Source organism: Schistocerca serialis, chromosome 1 (genome assembly GCF_023864345.2).
Source record: "Schistocerca serialis cubense isolate TAMUIC-IGC-003099 chromosome 1, iqSchSeri2.2, whole genome shotgun sequence".
NCBI lineage: Eukaryota > Metazoa > Arthropoda > Insecta > Orthoptera > Acrididae > Schistocerca > Schistocerca serialis.
In genome coordinates this window covers 1,101,176,304-1,101,191,033 of record NC_064638.1, presented here as the reverse complement: position 1 = coordinate 1,101,191,033, position 14,730 = coordinate 1,101,176,304, and the positions used below count along the sequence as shown (strand labels likewise).

Genomic DNA, 14,730 nt, shown 5'->3' with positions numbered 1-14,730 from the left:
AAACAAAGAGACATCCAAACGAATAAAGAGAGCCTACAGGAAACAGAAAAATAAAATAAAGAGGATACGAAAAAAATTGCCTAGAAACTGGCTGAAACAAGTGTAAAATTAGATGAGAAATTTGTCCAAGTGCAAGAAGATCTGAAAAGAGTCCTAGAAGAAAGACATACCAAACAGCAGAAGAATCTGGCTAAACTCGAAGACAATGTGAATAGAATGAGATCTGAGATAATAGGAAAGGCTGAGAAAGGTGTTATGGAAGCTGAGAATGAACTACAAGAGAAGATTCGAGAAATTCAGACACGTCATGACCAACAGATTAAAAAGATGAGAGATCTAAAAAGAATGCGAGAAACTATTCAAGAACGTTATGTGAATTTGAGGAAACATTTGCAAGAAGGTATACGGCAGCTGGAGTATAAAATTGAAGAGACTGATAGACAAGTTAGTAATTCAGATTTTGACAGTGAAGGAAGGTAGAGTCATTACAGTAGTGAACAGTGATAACAGGACACCGAGGACGGGCAAAGATATAAATCGAAAGAGGAAATGCACCCAATGATATTTACAAAGTAGTTAAATTGAGTTTTACCAGCACATTTGGAAGACGCGGACAAAAATTCAATCTGCAGCAAACAGAATGGAAGGCGACACTTTCATCTGCAGAGTTAAGCAGAAAGTAGAAGAATTACAATCAGTTTGAGGGGAAATTTCTGAAAGAATGCCATCAGCTAACAACACTTGAAGGTTCACTACATTGCAAATCTGTTCACACGTGGAGGGTACCTCGGGAGAATTCACAGAGCATTTGTGAGAACCGAAAAACACATTCGAGCAGCTTTTAAATAATGACATAATGACATCTACAAGAAACAGGAGGTTGAGTTGAAAGAAGTAAAAATTTATCTGGCAGATTATCTGGGAGACAAATAACCATCATTAAAATTGATTTAGTAACACATCATATTACAGAGGGCCAACAGCTTTGCCACAGTGGTAACATCGGTTATTGTCAGATCATCAAAGGCAGGCGCTGCCGGACTTGGCTGGTATTTGGAGGGTGACTGTCCAGGTCTACTGAGCACTATTGGCAAGCAATGTGCACTCAGCCCATGTGAGGCCAATTGTGGAGCTACTTGATTGAGACAGAGCAGCTCTGGTCACGAAAACTGACAAAGACTACGAGAGCAGCGTGCTGACCACATGCCCATATCTGCACTCAGTGAGTAACGACTATCAGCTGAGGAGACATGGTGGTCGGTTTGTACCTTTGGGCTTTCCGAGACCGGATCGAGTTCAGCTTAGACTTGTATTAGGGTGGGACAGACGATTGTCAGTCTTACAGGAACCATGGAAATGGCCATCAGTTTCACCACAATCAGAGGAGAGACGAAGATTCAAGAAATTATGTGAGGAGAGAAGACAGATGAGTGCGTAATGTGTTACTAGTCAAGGAGAGAGGGAACCTAAGTAACTAATCAATATGTGTGGACGGAATGCTGATGTGCTTGTAAGCAAATGAAGTGAAACGTGTGCTATATCTCAGAAATTGTATGAAGACACGATCTGTAGAAGCATAAAATTACCCAGTTTTCCAGTAAGAGGTGTGAGAGTTGTACATGCTGTAGGTGCCATAAAGAAACTCATTAAACAGTAGGCGCTAATTATCTTAAGAAGTAGAGGTGAACTAATCTGAAGCTATGTTCTTGGTAGTGATAGCTTCGAACGTGTCTACTATTTCAGGGATGAAATGACGTGGAATCGATAGTGAGTTTCAATCAAGGCACTGTTGAAGTCAAAGAGAGGAAAGGAGAGAAGAGGATATTGACCTTTACAGAAGGGAACGAAAGAGAGTCTGTGGAAGGACCTTATCTCTTGAAAAGGAGCCTGTGATAGGACACCGAAGTGAGGGACCAAAGATGAGTAAGACATTCTGTGAGGAATTAGTACTTGGGAGTCAACATTGGAAGCGTATGACAGGCAAGGAGTTTTCGGTATTGCACAAAAACGTAGTCCTCTCTCAGTAGCTGGGTAACCATGGAAAGGGTGGATTGCCCACTGAAGATAAAGGGCCATAAATGGTTCAAATGGCTCTGAGCACTATGGGACTTAACATCTGAGGTCATCAGTCCTCTAGAACTTAGAACTACTTAAACCTAACTAACTTAAGGACATCACAAACATCCATGCCCGAGGCAGGATTCGAACCTGCGACCATAGCAGTTCCGGACTGAAGCGCCTAGAACCGCTCGGCCACCGCTGTCGGCAGGGCCATAAATCATTCAGTGTTAGACAATATCCCATTTCTCAAGGAAAAATGGAGGGCAATAGAAGAAGAGATACCTATGATGATGAACCTTGGAGTTATAGAAAGATCCAATAGTAAATATAATAGTCTGGTTTTTGTAGTGTATTAACGGATGAGAAGCTGAAGATAGTTTTAGATGTGCACATGGTGGACAGAATCATCGAGCTGGAGTGAGATAAACCAGAAACCATACAAGAACTAATCCAGAAATTTCGAGGTGCAAAAATACACAATATTGCTGAACAAACTTTCGGTTGTTAGCAGCTAACTTCAGCGCCAGACTCTTTTCAGTACAGAACCTTTACTTATGCTGGAAGGAGCTGTCAATTAAAAGTTCAACCATTTGGACTTAACGAGTCTGTCTCTGAATTCATCAGAACATGAGATAACATTCTAGGTGACGAAGTACTTAAAGTCAGTTTCTGTGTGTATGATGTGTTGATTTCAAGGGAGAAACATTTGTACAAATTAGATGCAATCATAGAACAATTCAAGCGGCAACATGGATGGTGGCAAATTTGGATACACTGGAATTTAATAAATCGCAGATAAAGTTTCTGGACCACATAATTTGATAGGAAGGTATTTACACGTACCCAAGTAAAATGGAAGCTATTCTACAGTTTCCCATCTTCAGTAATTCAGACTACTTTTCAGTATTTGTAAGTTTCCACAAACTTGAGGAAGCTAATGAAGGCATAGATGAGATGACACTGGAATGAAGAATGTCAAGAGGAATTTGAGAGAATTAAAGAAAGTATGAGTAATGCAGCACTTGGGCAAAAAGTCTATGATTCTGAAGTGATATACACACCTGGTAACACCAACCTAATACCCAGTAGTTTGGCAAGACTGCTGACTTATTTCTGGAGAGTAACACTGAGCAGGCTGCAAGATGAAAATATTAGGACCAGCCTGGTGAAGGAATACGACACAAGGAATTCATAAAAAGGCTCTTGAGAGATATACATCAAGAGCCAAATAAAGATGCAATCTAGAAGTAATTAAGAGTAAATATAGAGGTCCTCGAGAAGAAAATATTCGTACCTGTTACTACACCCTCAACGGAATTCTATGTAAGAGGAACCAGAAATGCGAAGAAATCTGGAAACTATGTGTACCAGAATATATAGAGGATTTGGTGCACACGTTATAGTAACGCCCTACATGGATCAAAGAAATGCCTTGAGAAACTGAAATGAGTTTATGCTTTTAATAACATGAGGAGCCACACGCTTAAATTACTGAATTTGTGATATCTGACAAAAGACTAAAACAGCCAGAGCCCAATATAAGAGTTATGTGCACCCAGTCGCACTTCGTAGGAACATCAGTTAAAGATATTGTAGCTTTAGATTTGCTTGGGATTTTTCAAAGAGCGTGAGGTAAAGGCTTGCAAATTTTAGTTGCTGAATAACTAGTTCCTCAGCCTTTTTTAAAAATTTTACCTGTTGAAAAACGTACCAGGAAAACAAGCAAGAGGTTACTTCAGTAATGTATGTACATACAAGCGTATTCTGAGTGATAACAGGACACAATTTCGATTCAAACAGCGGAGATAGATGCTCGGTAGATATCAGATAGAGCAGATTGCCATGACTAAGTAAAGGCCAGCATCAAACCCTGCTGCATGAATGATGAAAGTGTTGAATTGTTTCTCAGGAAGCATGGTTTATGAAAGGAGTATTTAGAGAAGTTTGAACATGTTAGGAACCATCTATCATATGATTCCATAAAATCTGTGCCATGTAGATCGTACTTAATCAGGAACCGGATAACATTTTTTCATAATTTTTGGAATATCCACCTGGGAGAAGATAGAACTAGTGGAATTGAGCTTGAAGGAAAAATCAAAGAGGAGATAAGCGAGACATGATAAAGCCCATCGAGTGGGAGATATGATGTTACTAAAGGTACACGCCAGATTAAAGAAAATAAATTCTGAGTTACGTAAGTTCAGTCATGTCTGTAAAGGACTATATAAGTTCAAAAAGACTGTGCACTGTGGAAGCAGATGGTTCAAATGGCTCTGAGCACTATGGGACTTAACATCGGCGGTCATCAGTCCCCTAGAACATAGAACTACTTAAACCTAACTAACCTAAGGACATCACACACATCCATGCCCGAGGCAGGATTCGAACCTGCGACCGTAGTGGTCACGCGGTTCCAGACTAAAGTGCCTAGAACAGCACGGCCACACTGGCCGGCCGTGGAAGCAGAGTGTATGTAAACAAGACATAAAAGGTATTATATATTATATTCATGAAGATGATGGGATAGATTCAGAATAAGGAACCAGCAACTCGTGTGTTGGTATACCAACTGGCTATTGGTATATTCCCAGCTAACTCAGACATAACTTCCTGTTTCAAGTTTGACTCCTCTCCAATAACTGAAATTTTTACAGCAAAGTTGTAGAAACTGCTAGGTGGATTTAGCAGTGGTTGTCCAAATATTTCTGTCAGAAACGGTTTTAATAAGACATGACATATGCTTCACCGTTAAATGAAGTTAATGTTAATGTAGTACTAGTCTTACCTGTATCTTTATACAGTATTTTTTGTAAATCATGAAGAAAAAGGTTGATAACAAGGGAAGTTTTACACTGGAAGAGCAGAGGAATATTGATTTAATTGTCTATCTAGCTACTGATATTGATGATGGATGTATTTATAAGAGGCTTCAGAAGTAGAATTCTTTCTGGCATTATTTAATGAGTAATCAATACCTGTATTGCAGATCCTGAACTATATATCAATAAAAACGAGAAGGCATTATACTAGCCTATTGGCAATAACTATTTAAGTACACTAACATACCTTATGACAGAGTAAAATGGCTGTTTCTGTTGAAATTTCTCTCTGGGAACAACATTATTCGTAATTGTGTACATTGCTGTCTGAGATATGCTTAGTGGACTAAGTTAGTATCTACATTTGTTAACTGACCTGGAGGTAAGTATATAATTGTCAACTAGCTGTAAAAGCTTATATACTAAAAGTATGAGGTGTTTCATGTGTTCCATATCAATAGTATGGTAGAGATAAGGATGGAATAGCTACTAGATTGTTGTATTTCTTCTCTCTCTTTAAAGTGAGCTGATATTACGACTGTCTGGAAGGTAGCAGAATCGACAGCAGAACGAACCTACTGAAACAAAGGCAAACCAAAGGGGCCAATGAAGTAAGTGAGTGAGTTTACACTGTGCTGCGAAAAAGGTGACCAGCAATGAATATTTGTTTGACAGCCCACAATAACTTTTTAGAGAAGAGATTCATTACAACTGAGTATAAAACAAAAAACAAAACAATTCATCTGTGAAAATAATTTCCTTTTTATTAAGATGTACTATAATTTTTTCTAAAATATTTCTGCAGAAACAGTTCACTACTGGAATGAGAGGGAATTTGCCCACAAAACATTGTAATTTTATTTCTTATTAAATTCATGTTATTTATCTTCTTTTTTGGTAATAATTAATAACATTTTCTATTTTCTTTCAAAAAGTCTTTTAGGATGACAAGGTAAGGGATCCTTGATCCATTACCCAGAGATGAGTCAATTACACACGTCACTAATAGGAAAACGACCGATTGCTGAGTGTCGAGAATGCTAAATGTCCCTATCACTATGGGTTGATCCTCAGCAAATCGTTATCATTATAGCAGTTAATGACAAAAAACGCTTGGTTTTACAAAATAGCAAATATAAAAGTACTAAGTTCCGATGCTATGTGTTCGTGACAACTGCACCAGCCATCGGACTGGAGAGTGGACTGATGGTACCCATCAGTATAATAGCATGTGACAAAATTTTGACATACTAGAAGTATGCTGAGATTAGACATGATGAAATGTGTAAACGAATGTGGTACTTATATTCCATTGTGTTTAATGAGAATATATTATTTTATACAGTGCAAATTCGCAGTGATTTTGACTATATCAAAGCTAATATTTTGCCGAGAGTAATACTATCAAATAGCAAAAGCTGGTTGTAACATCTCCGTTGCCAGAATTGATCGTCTTAACCATTGGGTAACGGCCGCATACGTCAAAGGTTAGGTGAATAGGTTATTTCAGAATTTAAGAATCAAAATTTAAACGGTGCTATTACAGGATGACAGATTTGCTGTTTGTCACAGAGACGTAGTCAGTCTGTGAATGGGCACCATTACTAGCTGGAATGCTTTCTGCAACTGGTCAGTCCACCAGCCTGTCTCTCAGGGAAGCAACTATGAAGTAGATTTCTTGCCACCGTTGACACTCTTAGCTGGTATGCTACATTAATGAAATAAGTTTGAAAAATTTTGGAAGCTGATGTGTGCAAAAATTTAAATTGATTTACTGAATTGTTGTTTGAAGTGGACCTTGACATGCGTGACTCTTCCCTTGAATCCACGTCTGCTTGTCTAGAAAGCAAGCTGGGAAGCCCGCTTCCAGATGACGGGTACTACAAGGGCAGAAGAACATCAGTCTTTTGAGGGAGTCACAACGTAAAATTTTTCGTTAAAGGATCGATTCGTGATATCCATCAGCTCACAAGACATCATTACCTTTCCTCAAAGTCTGGAAGGGATTTGGGAACCCACTTTCCAAGAAACCCTAGACTTTGTAAAAGCACGCTCTCGTTGACAGTGACAGTGCGGCAGGCGTCCTTCAGGAAGTAATATCATCTGTCTGGAGAGGCTGTGTTCACGACAGTGCAGCGGCAAGAGTAGAAAGTTTCAAGTCGCGGTCTTCTCCACCGCCGACATTCTCATCCTCGTCGTACAACCGTACGTCCTTGGCGTAGTACCACACGCCAATGTCCAGAAACGTGCCCGAAAACAGGAAACCTGTGGATATATGGTACTCATCAAGCGTTCCGCACATCCAAAAATAAAATCATTTTAATTTTGCCAAGACTGGAAAACGTACAGCACACCCACAAAATACTTGACTCTAGGTCCCTTGAAATGATCTTATTACACAGTGTATATAAGAATATTACTACACATCCTCTTGGTGTAAATTATCTATTTACAAGTGAAACTAACTTACCTCTTCATATTATTGCCCCAGTCATCAATCACTCCATATATTGTAATGTTATTGTAAATATAATACTGCCATTAATCTGTATGTTTTGAAATTTTATTTTGTTCCATAATAATTTTGAAAAATTAAGAAAATACTATAACAAGAGTAAGCTCGTGTTAAGTGTAGTTTATCTATTTAAAATAACCTCTTTGACGTAGGTGGAATAAATGTATTAAAACATATTTTGTAAATAATTATGTAATATTTCAAGTACAACTATAATTAATTATGTCAATTTTGTATGTATATGTTGTCATGCAATTGTAGATGGTTCATACTTAGGGTTTTTGTAAGCAGAAGTGTAAATTGAAAAGGTGTAGGGATCATAGGTAGAACGAAACTCCGTTGTGTGGTGGAATGGAAAAGGTGGTGGGGCGCGCGAGTGAGATTTGGCGCACAAGTGGCTGATATAATCGGTAGCTGCCCTACAAATGGTGAACACGCATTACCTTGGTGAAGCACTAGAGACCCCGAATTTACCTGCAAGACTGGGTTTTTGGCCTCGGACGTGTCCCACATGATTGGCGCAGTACGGCAGCTGTGTACATCAAGAGCGGTACCTGCACAATGTTATTACGCAGCACCGCCTCACGCCACCTTCGACATCAGTAACAGGCAAAGTACTTTATTTAGTAGTGTATCACAGTGTGAACCATCCATCTTCAATCAGTGGAATATAAGTGTTAAATGTACCTTTGTGTTTAACCGTGATTTTCATATGTCATGTACCTCAGTAGGGTCCTTACCTAAACGAATTTATTCCGAGTACCCTGATGTTTATTGAAGCTTGAATAATAGTAAATTACTGGCAATAGTACTGTTTTGGTAGTAAATTCTGAAAATAATTATTGCACGTATCAGTTTAAGGGCCACCGCTTTGCATGGCCACCAAGATAAGTTGTCAATAGTATTTCTGAAAGTAAAGTAGCATAATTGTTTAACTGCAACAATCTTAACAGTAATTGTTGGTGTTGCTTCTCCATGTCAGAGAAAGCCAGACAAATATTGGTGCTAGTAAAACGTTAGCCAATAACAGTCCTAAAGAAATGAAATTTAGTCGTGTTAAATAATACACTCCTGGAAATGGAAAAAAGAACACATTGACACCAGTGTGTCAGACCCACCATACTTGCTCCGGACACTGCGAGAGGGCTGTACAAGCAATGATCACACGCACGGCACAGCGGACACACCAGGAACCGCGGTGTTGGCCGTCGAATGGCGCTAGCTGCGAAGCGTTTGTGCACCGCCGCCGTCAGTGTCAGCCAGTTTGCCGTGGCATACGGAGCTCCATCGCAGTCTTTAACACTGGTAGCATGCCGCGACAGCGTGGACGTGAACCGTATGTGCAGTTGACGGACTTTGAGCGAGGGCGTATAGTGGGCATGCGGGAGGCCGGGTGGACGTACCGCCGAATTGCTCAACACGTGGGGCGTGAGGTCTCCACAGTACATCGATGTTGTCGCCAGTGGTCGGCGGAAGGTGCACGTGCCCGTCGACCTGGGACCGGACCGCAGCGACGCACGGATGCACGCCAAGACCGTAGGATCCTACGCAGTGCCGTAGGGGACCGCACCGCCACTTCCCAGCAAATTAGGGACACTGTTGCTCCTGGGGTATCGGCGAGGACCATTCGCAAACGTCTCCATGAAGCTGGGCTACGGTCCCGCACACCGTTAGGCCGTCTTCCGCTCACGCCCCAACATCGTGCAGCCCGCCTCCAGTGGTGTCGCGACAGGCGTGAATGGAGGGACGAATGGAGACGTGTCGTCTTCAGCGATGAGAGTCGCTTCTGCCTTGGTGCCAATGATGGTCGTATGCGTGTTTGGCGCCGTGCAGGTGAGCGCCACAATCAGGACTGCATACGACCGAGGCACACAGGGCCAACACCCGGCATCATGGTGTGGGGAGCGATCTCCTACACTGGCCGTACACCACTGGTGATCGTCGAGGGGACACTGAATAGTGCACGGTACATCCAAACCGTCATCGAACCCATCGTTCTACCATTCTTAGACCGGCAAGGGAACTTGCTGTTCCAACAGGACAATGCACGTCCGCATGTATCCCGTGCCACCCAACGTGCTCTAGAAGGTGTAAGTCAACTACCCTGGCCAGCAAGATCTCCGGATCTGTCCCCCATTGAGCATGTTTGGGACTGGATGAAGCGTTGTCTCACGCGGTCTGCACGTCGAGCACGAATGCTGGTCCAACTGAGGCGCCAGGTGGAAATGGCATGGCAAGCCATTCCACAGGACTACATCCAGCATCTCTACGATCGTCTCCATGGGAGAATAGCAGCCTGCATTGCTGCGAAAGGTGGATATACACTGTACTAGTGCCGACATTGTGCATGCTCTGTTGCCTGTGTCTATGTGCCTGTGGTTCTGTCAGTGTGATCATGTGATGTATCTGACCCCAGGAATGTGTCAATAAAGTTTCCCCTTCCTGGGACAATGAATTCACGGTGTTCTTATTTCAATTTCCAGGAGTGTAGTTTTGGTCATATGAATGATAGCTGTAAGTTTAATATTTTTATGTATCCTTGTTGAAACGTATGTGTGTCTTCTTTAAATAATTACTGAAGTATAGTGATAAATTCCATAATTAACAGAAAGTGGGATTAATAGTATTTATTGCCGAGTGACCGTAGTAAATGGAAGTAGTTATTTATTCATTGTCGAAAATTGACTTCATCTTTTATGGTAGACACTGTGCCCGATTTGGGCTGGCGGCCGTTTTATTAAGCAGAACAGTTTATTGTTATAACAGGCTTTGTCTGATAAAAGGTTTACAAAAGTAATTATTCTCACTGCTTTTCCCCCAAACTGTATGATTCGGAGAAAAATAGTTCGATACTTTACCATTGGGTTGAACACGGTTAAAATCTCTCTCCGAGAATCGATGGTTTGGAGTGTTAGTGCTGCGTCATTTTGTGGTGGTGTTCCTGCCGCTACTTACTGCGCAGTTCTGACATTCCGAATCGCTGATCTTCCGTCTTTACAGTGGTAGAACTTAAACGTTCTGGTACCGTATTGACGAGGACGCGAAAGTACCGTTGCAATATGAGAAGACATTGAATAAACAAACACAAGTTTAAATTCCACTAACTTATCCACCTTCCTTATTATCCCCCTACAAAGTAAACAAACTCACACCATGAATAATAATCCGAAAATTCTAGTCACTAAGTTTCTCACAAGAACCTTCCCCGACAGACCGTGCCGCGCTCGCACTTCTCGCTCTTTTTGTTGATACTAAAAGACATTCAACAATACTTAACGCTCTAGGAGCTCGCAAAAGCATAAAGGACTCTAGAGGCTTGCAGATTACAGAGATACTAGAAGACGCACACAAGTTATAAAGACTCTGCAGTCAGGGAGCAGCCGCTTGCTATGTTTGAAGGGTACCTCTTTTGTAAGAAATTCTTGAAAAGTGACGTTCGTATTGATGACAATTTCTTATACAGTCGGGGCAGAAAATATGCCACGATACATCAATAGCATCTATATCAGTGCGTTCTGATATGACGTCATAAGTCTTTGAGTAAACTAATTCACATGTTTATCGGTGCACGTCTCTTTAAAACTTCTACGGCGAGAACAGGAAAAGTTCTACATTAAGCAATGTGTCAGGAATGCCAGAACTTTCAAGAGATTAGTAGAGAAATTAATTATAATGCGTTTTATGTGAAAGGTACGTAAGCTGAATTTTTTCATATTCCATTTAACTAGTATTACACAGATACTAGAAAACGAACACAACTTATAATGAGTGTGGAGGTCGGGATCAGCCCCTTTAGTTATTTCAAGGGTGTCTCATTTCTAGGGATTTCTTGAAAAGTGATGCTCGTAATAATGACGATTTCTAACACAGTCAGCGTAGGAAAGATCCCATGAAAGATCGGTAGCATCCGCATCAGTGACCAGTACTTGGTACTACGCCCAACGTAAGCGTGATAACCAAAATTCTCAACTAATATTACGAAACAATGACGCTTTTCATGACACTCTGTCCTAGTATGTGGAAACCAAACAACAGTGGGTATAAAAACGCATTCCACTTGTGCTCTTACTCAGTATGATAATTTTTGTAATATCTTCACTTTTATGTCACTTCTAGCATGAAGCCTTAGATATATACTAGAAGAGTGCAATATAACGAATAATTCTGCTTTTCACAATGCCAAGCCTATGCAGGCTTTCATTTTCAAAGCTGAGCAACCTACTCACATGACACAAGTCAGTTATTTTCCTATTACCAACGAGTAATCACGGATTGGATTTGTCCCCTCCTGCATACCATATAGCCATTTACTTAGTTCTATTAACTGCACAATATTAGCTTATGTAAGAGTTATATTGCAAACAGACTATCTAACTCGCTTAATGTAAACATTTAGGTTTCTGTCATTCGGCGATTTATACATTTACGCGTTTTACACACAGCAATTACTATTTATACAATTCAGTCTTTCGCAGAGGGTTACAAGAGGAGAAGTTACTGTAAAAGGCACTCCAATATGACATACAGCTCATTTTCATTAACATCTGTCCTCGTGATGCATTCCATTAGCACAGTGACTTATTTCTTGTCGACTGCCTGTCCTCGTCACAAGTGGTCTAGTCCGCACACACCATTGTGTTCACGAGTACCTAAAGTTTTGGAATGACATTCATTATTGTGATTCAGTCAGCTGTGCCAGTTACTTTGTATACCGTCCATTCCCCTTATGTATCGAAATATACCTCTCGCTAATTTAAAAGATTCAGCATCTGCCGCTCTCTGACGTAAGAGAGCAGATAGCCAATTCTCCCTTTGTGATTCTTCAAATTCTTCCGTCGTGTTAATTGATCGAACAGTTCACGGGTGTACGGCCGGTTCATAGCGTCCTATGGGTACAATATTTCGGCAATCAGACATTTCGCCATCGTCAGGTGCGCTGATGAACTGAGCTGCTGGGGGCGCGCAGCCAACTAATATCCCTTGCCCCCGAGAACCCTTCCGTCCGCTGTCCGCCCGTGTCCGCGGGTCGGCAGTTGCGGCGTCTGTGATGGCGTTGATGTACGGTCTCTGTCCGCTGCGGTCGCCAGATCGTTGTGTTCACTGAGAGTCTTCTTAATTAAACTCAGCGCTGGAACCAAGCCTTGCTTAGATTATAGCCGCAGTCACGGTTGATGAGATCGTCCCTGGTAGAGATTCCTATGGCATCTTTAGCGACACTGTCCCAGTATTTGATAGTTTGTGCCACAATCCGGTAAGTTCGTATTCCATGACGCGATTGTCGGACAAACAGTGCTCTGCGACCGCTGACTTGTTGGGACACATCGGACGAGTGTGCCTCTGGTGTCCTCGGCAACGATCCTCGACGGTGCGCACTCTATAATATATGTCTTCCCATGTTGACATGGAATTTGGTATACATCGGCCTTCCGCAAAACTAGGTTTATCTTTGAGCCTTCCCAATAATGCTCGTGTTTTATTGGGTGGGCAAAAGACAGTTTTTATTCTGCGCATCTTCAATATGCGTCCGATTTTTCCCGATATGGCGCCAGCGTATGGTATAAAGGCAATGACTGCCACATCCTCCGTGACTTCTTCCATCTCCACAGACTGTACTGTTATGGCGGGGCAGAGAGCGCGCGTAATCTGCCAGTCTGGATACCCGCTTTTCGGAATACAGTTCTGAGGTGTTCCAGCTCCTGAGACAGACTCTCTGCGTCTGAAATGGTTCGCGTCCTGTGTACCAGTGTTTTTAGTACCCCATTCCTCTGCGATGGGTGGTCGAAATTGCCTGCATGCAAACACAGGTCAGTGAACGTTTTCTTCCAATGCACACCGTGGCCCAGCTCTTCTATTGACAATGGCGTCCAGGCATGGTAATCTTCCTTCTGATTCAGTCTCCGTAGCGAATTTTATACGGGATATATGGAGTTCTAATGTGTGAGGAAGTCAAGGAGTTTGTCCCTTCCATGGGACTATATGACGACTGTGTCATCCATATTGCGGATAAAACACGTGGGTTTTCATTTGGAGGACTTCAGGACTTCCTCCTCGAAGTATTCCACATACAAATCCTCGACTACAGGGAAGAGTGGGCTGTCCATTGCGACTGGTTCCGTTTGTTCGTAGTATTCTCCACTAAACTGGAAACACGTGGAGGTCAGGATTTCCCTGAAAAGGTCGGTAGTCTTCTCGTCATATTTCTGACCAATAAGTTCTAAACACTCTAGTACTCTGTTGAAAAATGAAACGACTGGAAAACTGACCAGTATATTAAGTCTTTCGCCCTGAAGCTGTCGAGGCGTTTCAAAAAATCCACAGAATGGCTGATACCATGAGCGCACCTGTCGATGGTGGCATGTCTGATCGTCACAATATTGTGCCCGTTGGTAAAATGAGCCGGCAGTACATCCTTGGACAGTTCGATCAATTCTCACGTTAATTTTCAGTACCCCTTAAGCCCGCTATTATCCTTTGTCGTCCGTACTGTTACCCACTTCTTACGTGTTCTTAATTTGCTTCTTGTGATCTGACCTATGATTGCTATATTACCTCTATAAAGTCCTCTCCAATAGTTCTTACCTGAAGCAAACAAGAAATCTTTGAGCTTTTAGTTATGACTCACCTGCCGCCAAGATATTTGGGGCGTGACGCATGTGGGCCACGTCGTAGAGCCAGCAGTTGCCGCGTGATCCGCACGTCTCACTCCACACCAAGCAGCTAGAGTCTGCGAAAGTAAGATGGGCCCTCCAGCAGCAGAATTTCCATCGTCATTGTAAATAATCTGATTTGTATTAACAACAAAAATCAATAATATTTCTGCCAAACATAAAGCAATGCACACTGAAGTTGGGATGTTGTCGAATCTGCACGATATGAAAACCTGCCCCAGGGTAGTTTTTGAACAGCAGACCGCTGTGTGTATGAAGCGAGGACGGTATTGGCAGTTGGTGCAATGAAAATGACAGAAGTCATCCAACACATTTTGTAGGCATGTCAAACACGGAGGTGGCCAGGTGATCTAATGTGATTCCTTCTCTTGTTACCCGATCGCAGCAGCAATTTCGAACCAAAGTTACGGCGCGTTCCCCTTACTAATGCACTGTATGTCCAGTTATGAACACCAAGGGAAAAAATGACTCACTCGAATCTTTTAATTTAAGTTGTATTGTGTTTGCAGTACAAGAACGAAGAAAGAGAAAGCGTCACAACTGAAACTATTAAAGCAATACATGAAGACCTTAATCTCGACAATGAAACTGGTTAGATTTCCTACTATAATACGAGAGAGACAAAGAAACATAACTGTTCCGCAGAGCCAGAATAACAATTCTT

General features: G+C 41.7%; 1 protein-coding gene across 4 annotated transcripts in view; it reads right to left on the bottom strand.

Moving 5' to 3' along the window:
• Positions 1-5,650: 5,650 nt before the first annotated feature.
• Positions 5,651-14,730, bottom strand: part of LOC126416409 (solute carrier organic anion transporter family member 74D-like) — a 130,561-nt gene continuing 121,481 nt past the window's right edge. For 2 of the 4 annotated variants that reach the window (XM_050084125.1, XM_050084141.1), the window contains 2 exons: positions 14,021-14,122; positions 5,651-7,148 (listed from right to left, as the gene is read on the bottom strand). In XM_050084125.1, the coding sequence (XP_049940082.1) occupies positions 7,006-7,148; positions 14,021-14,122 (245 nt within the window). In that variant the 3' untranslated portion in view covers positions 5,651-7,005. Of the gene's footprint in view, positions 7,149-14,020; positions 14,123-14,730 lie in introns of those variants that run through there. The other 2 variants (XM_050084134.1, XM_050084149.1) reach the window with 2 other exon arrangements.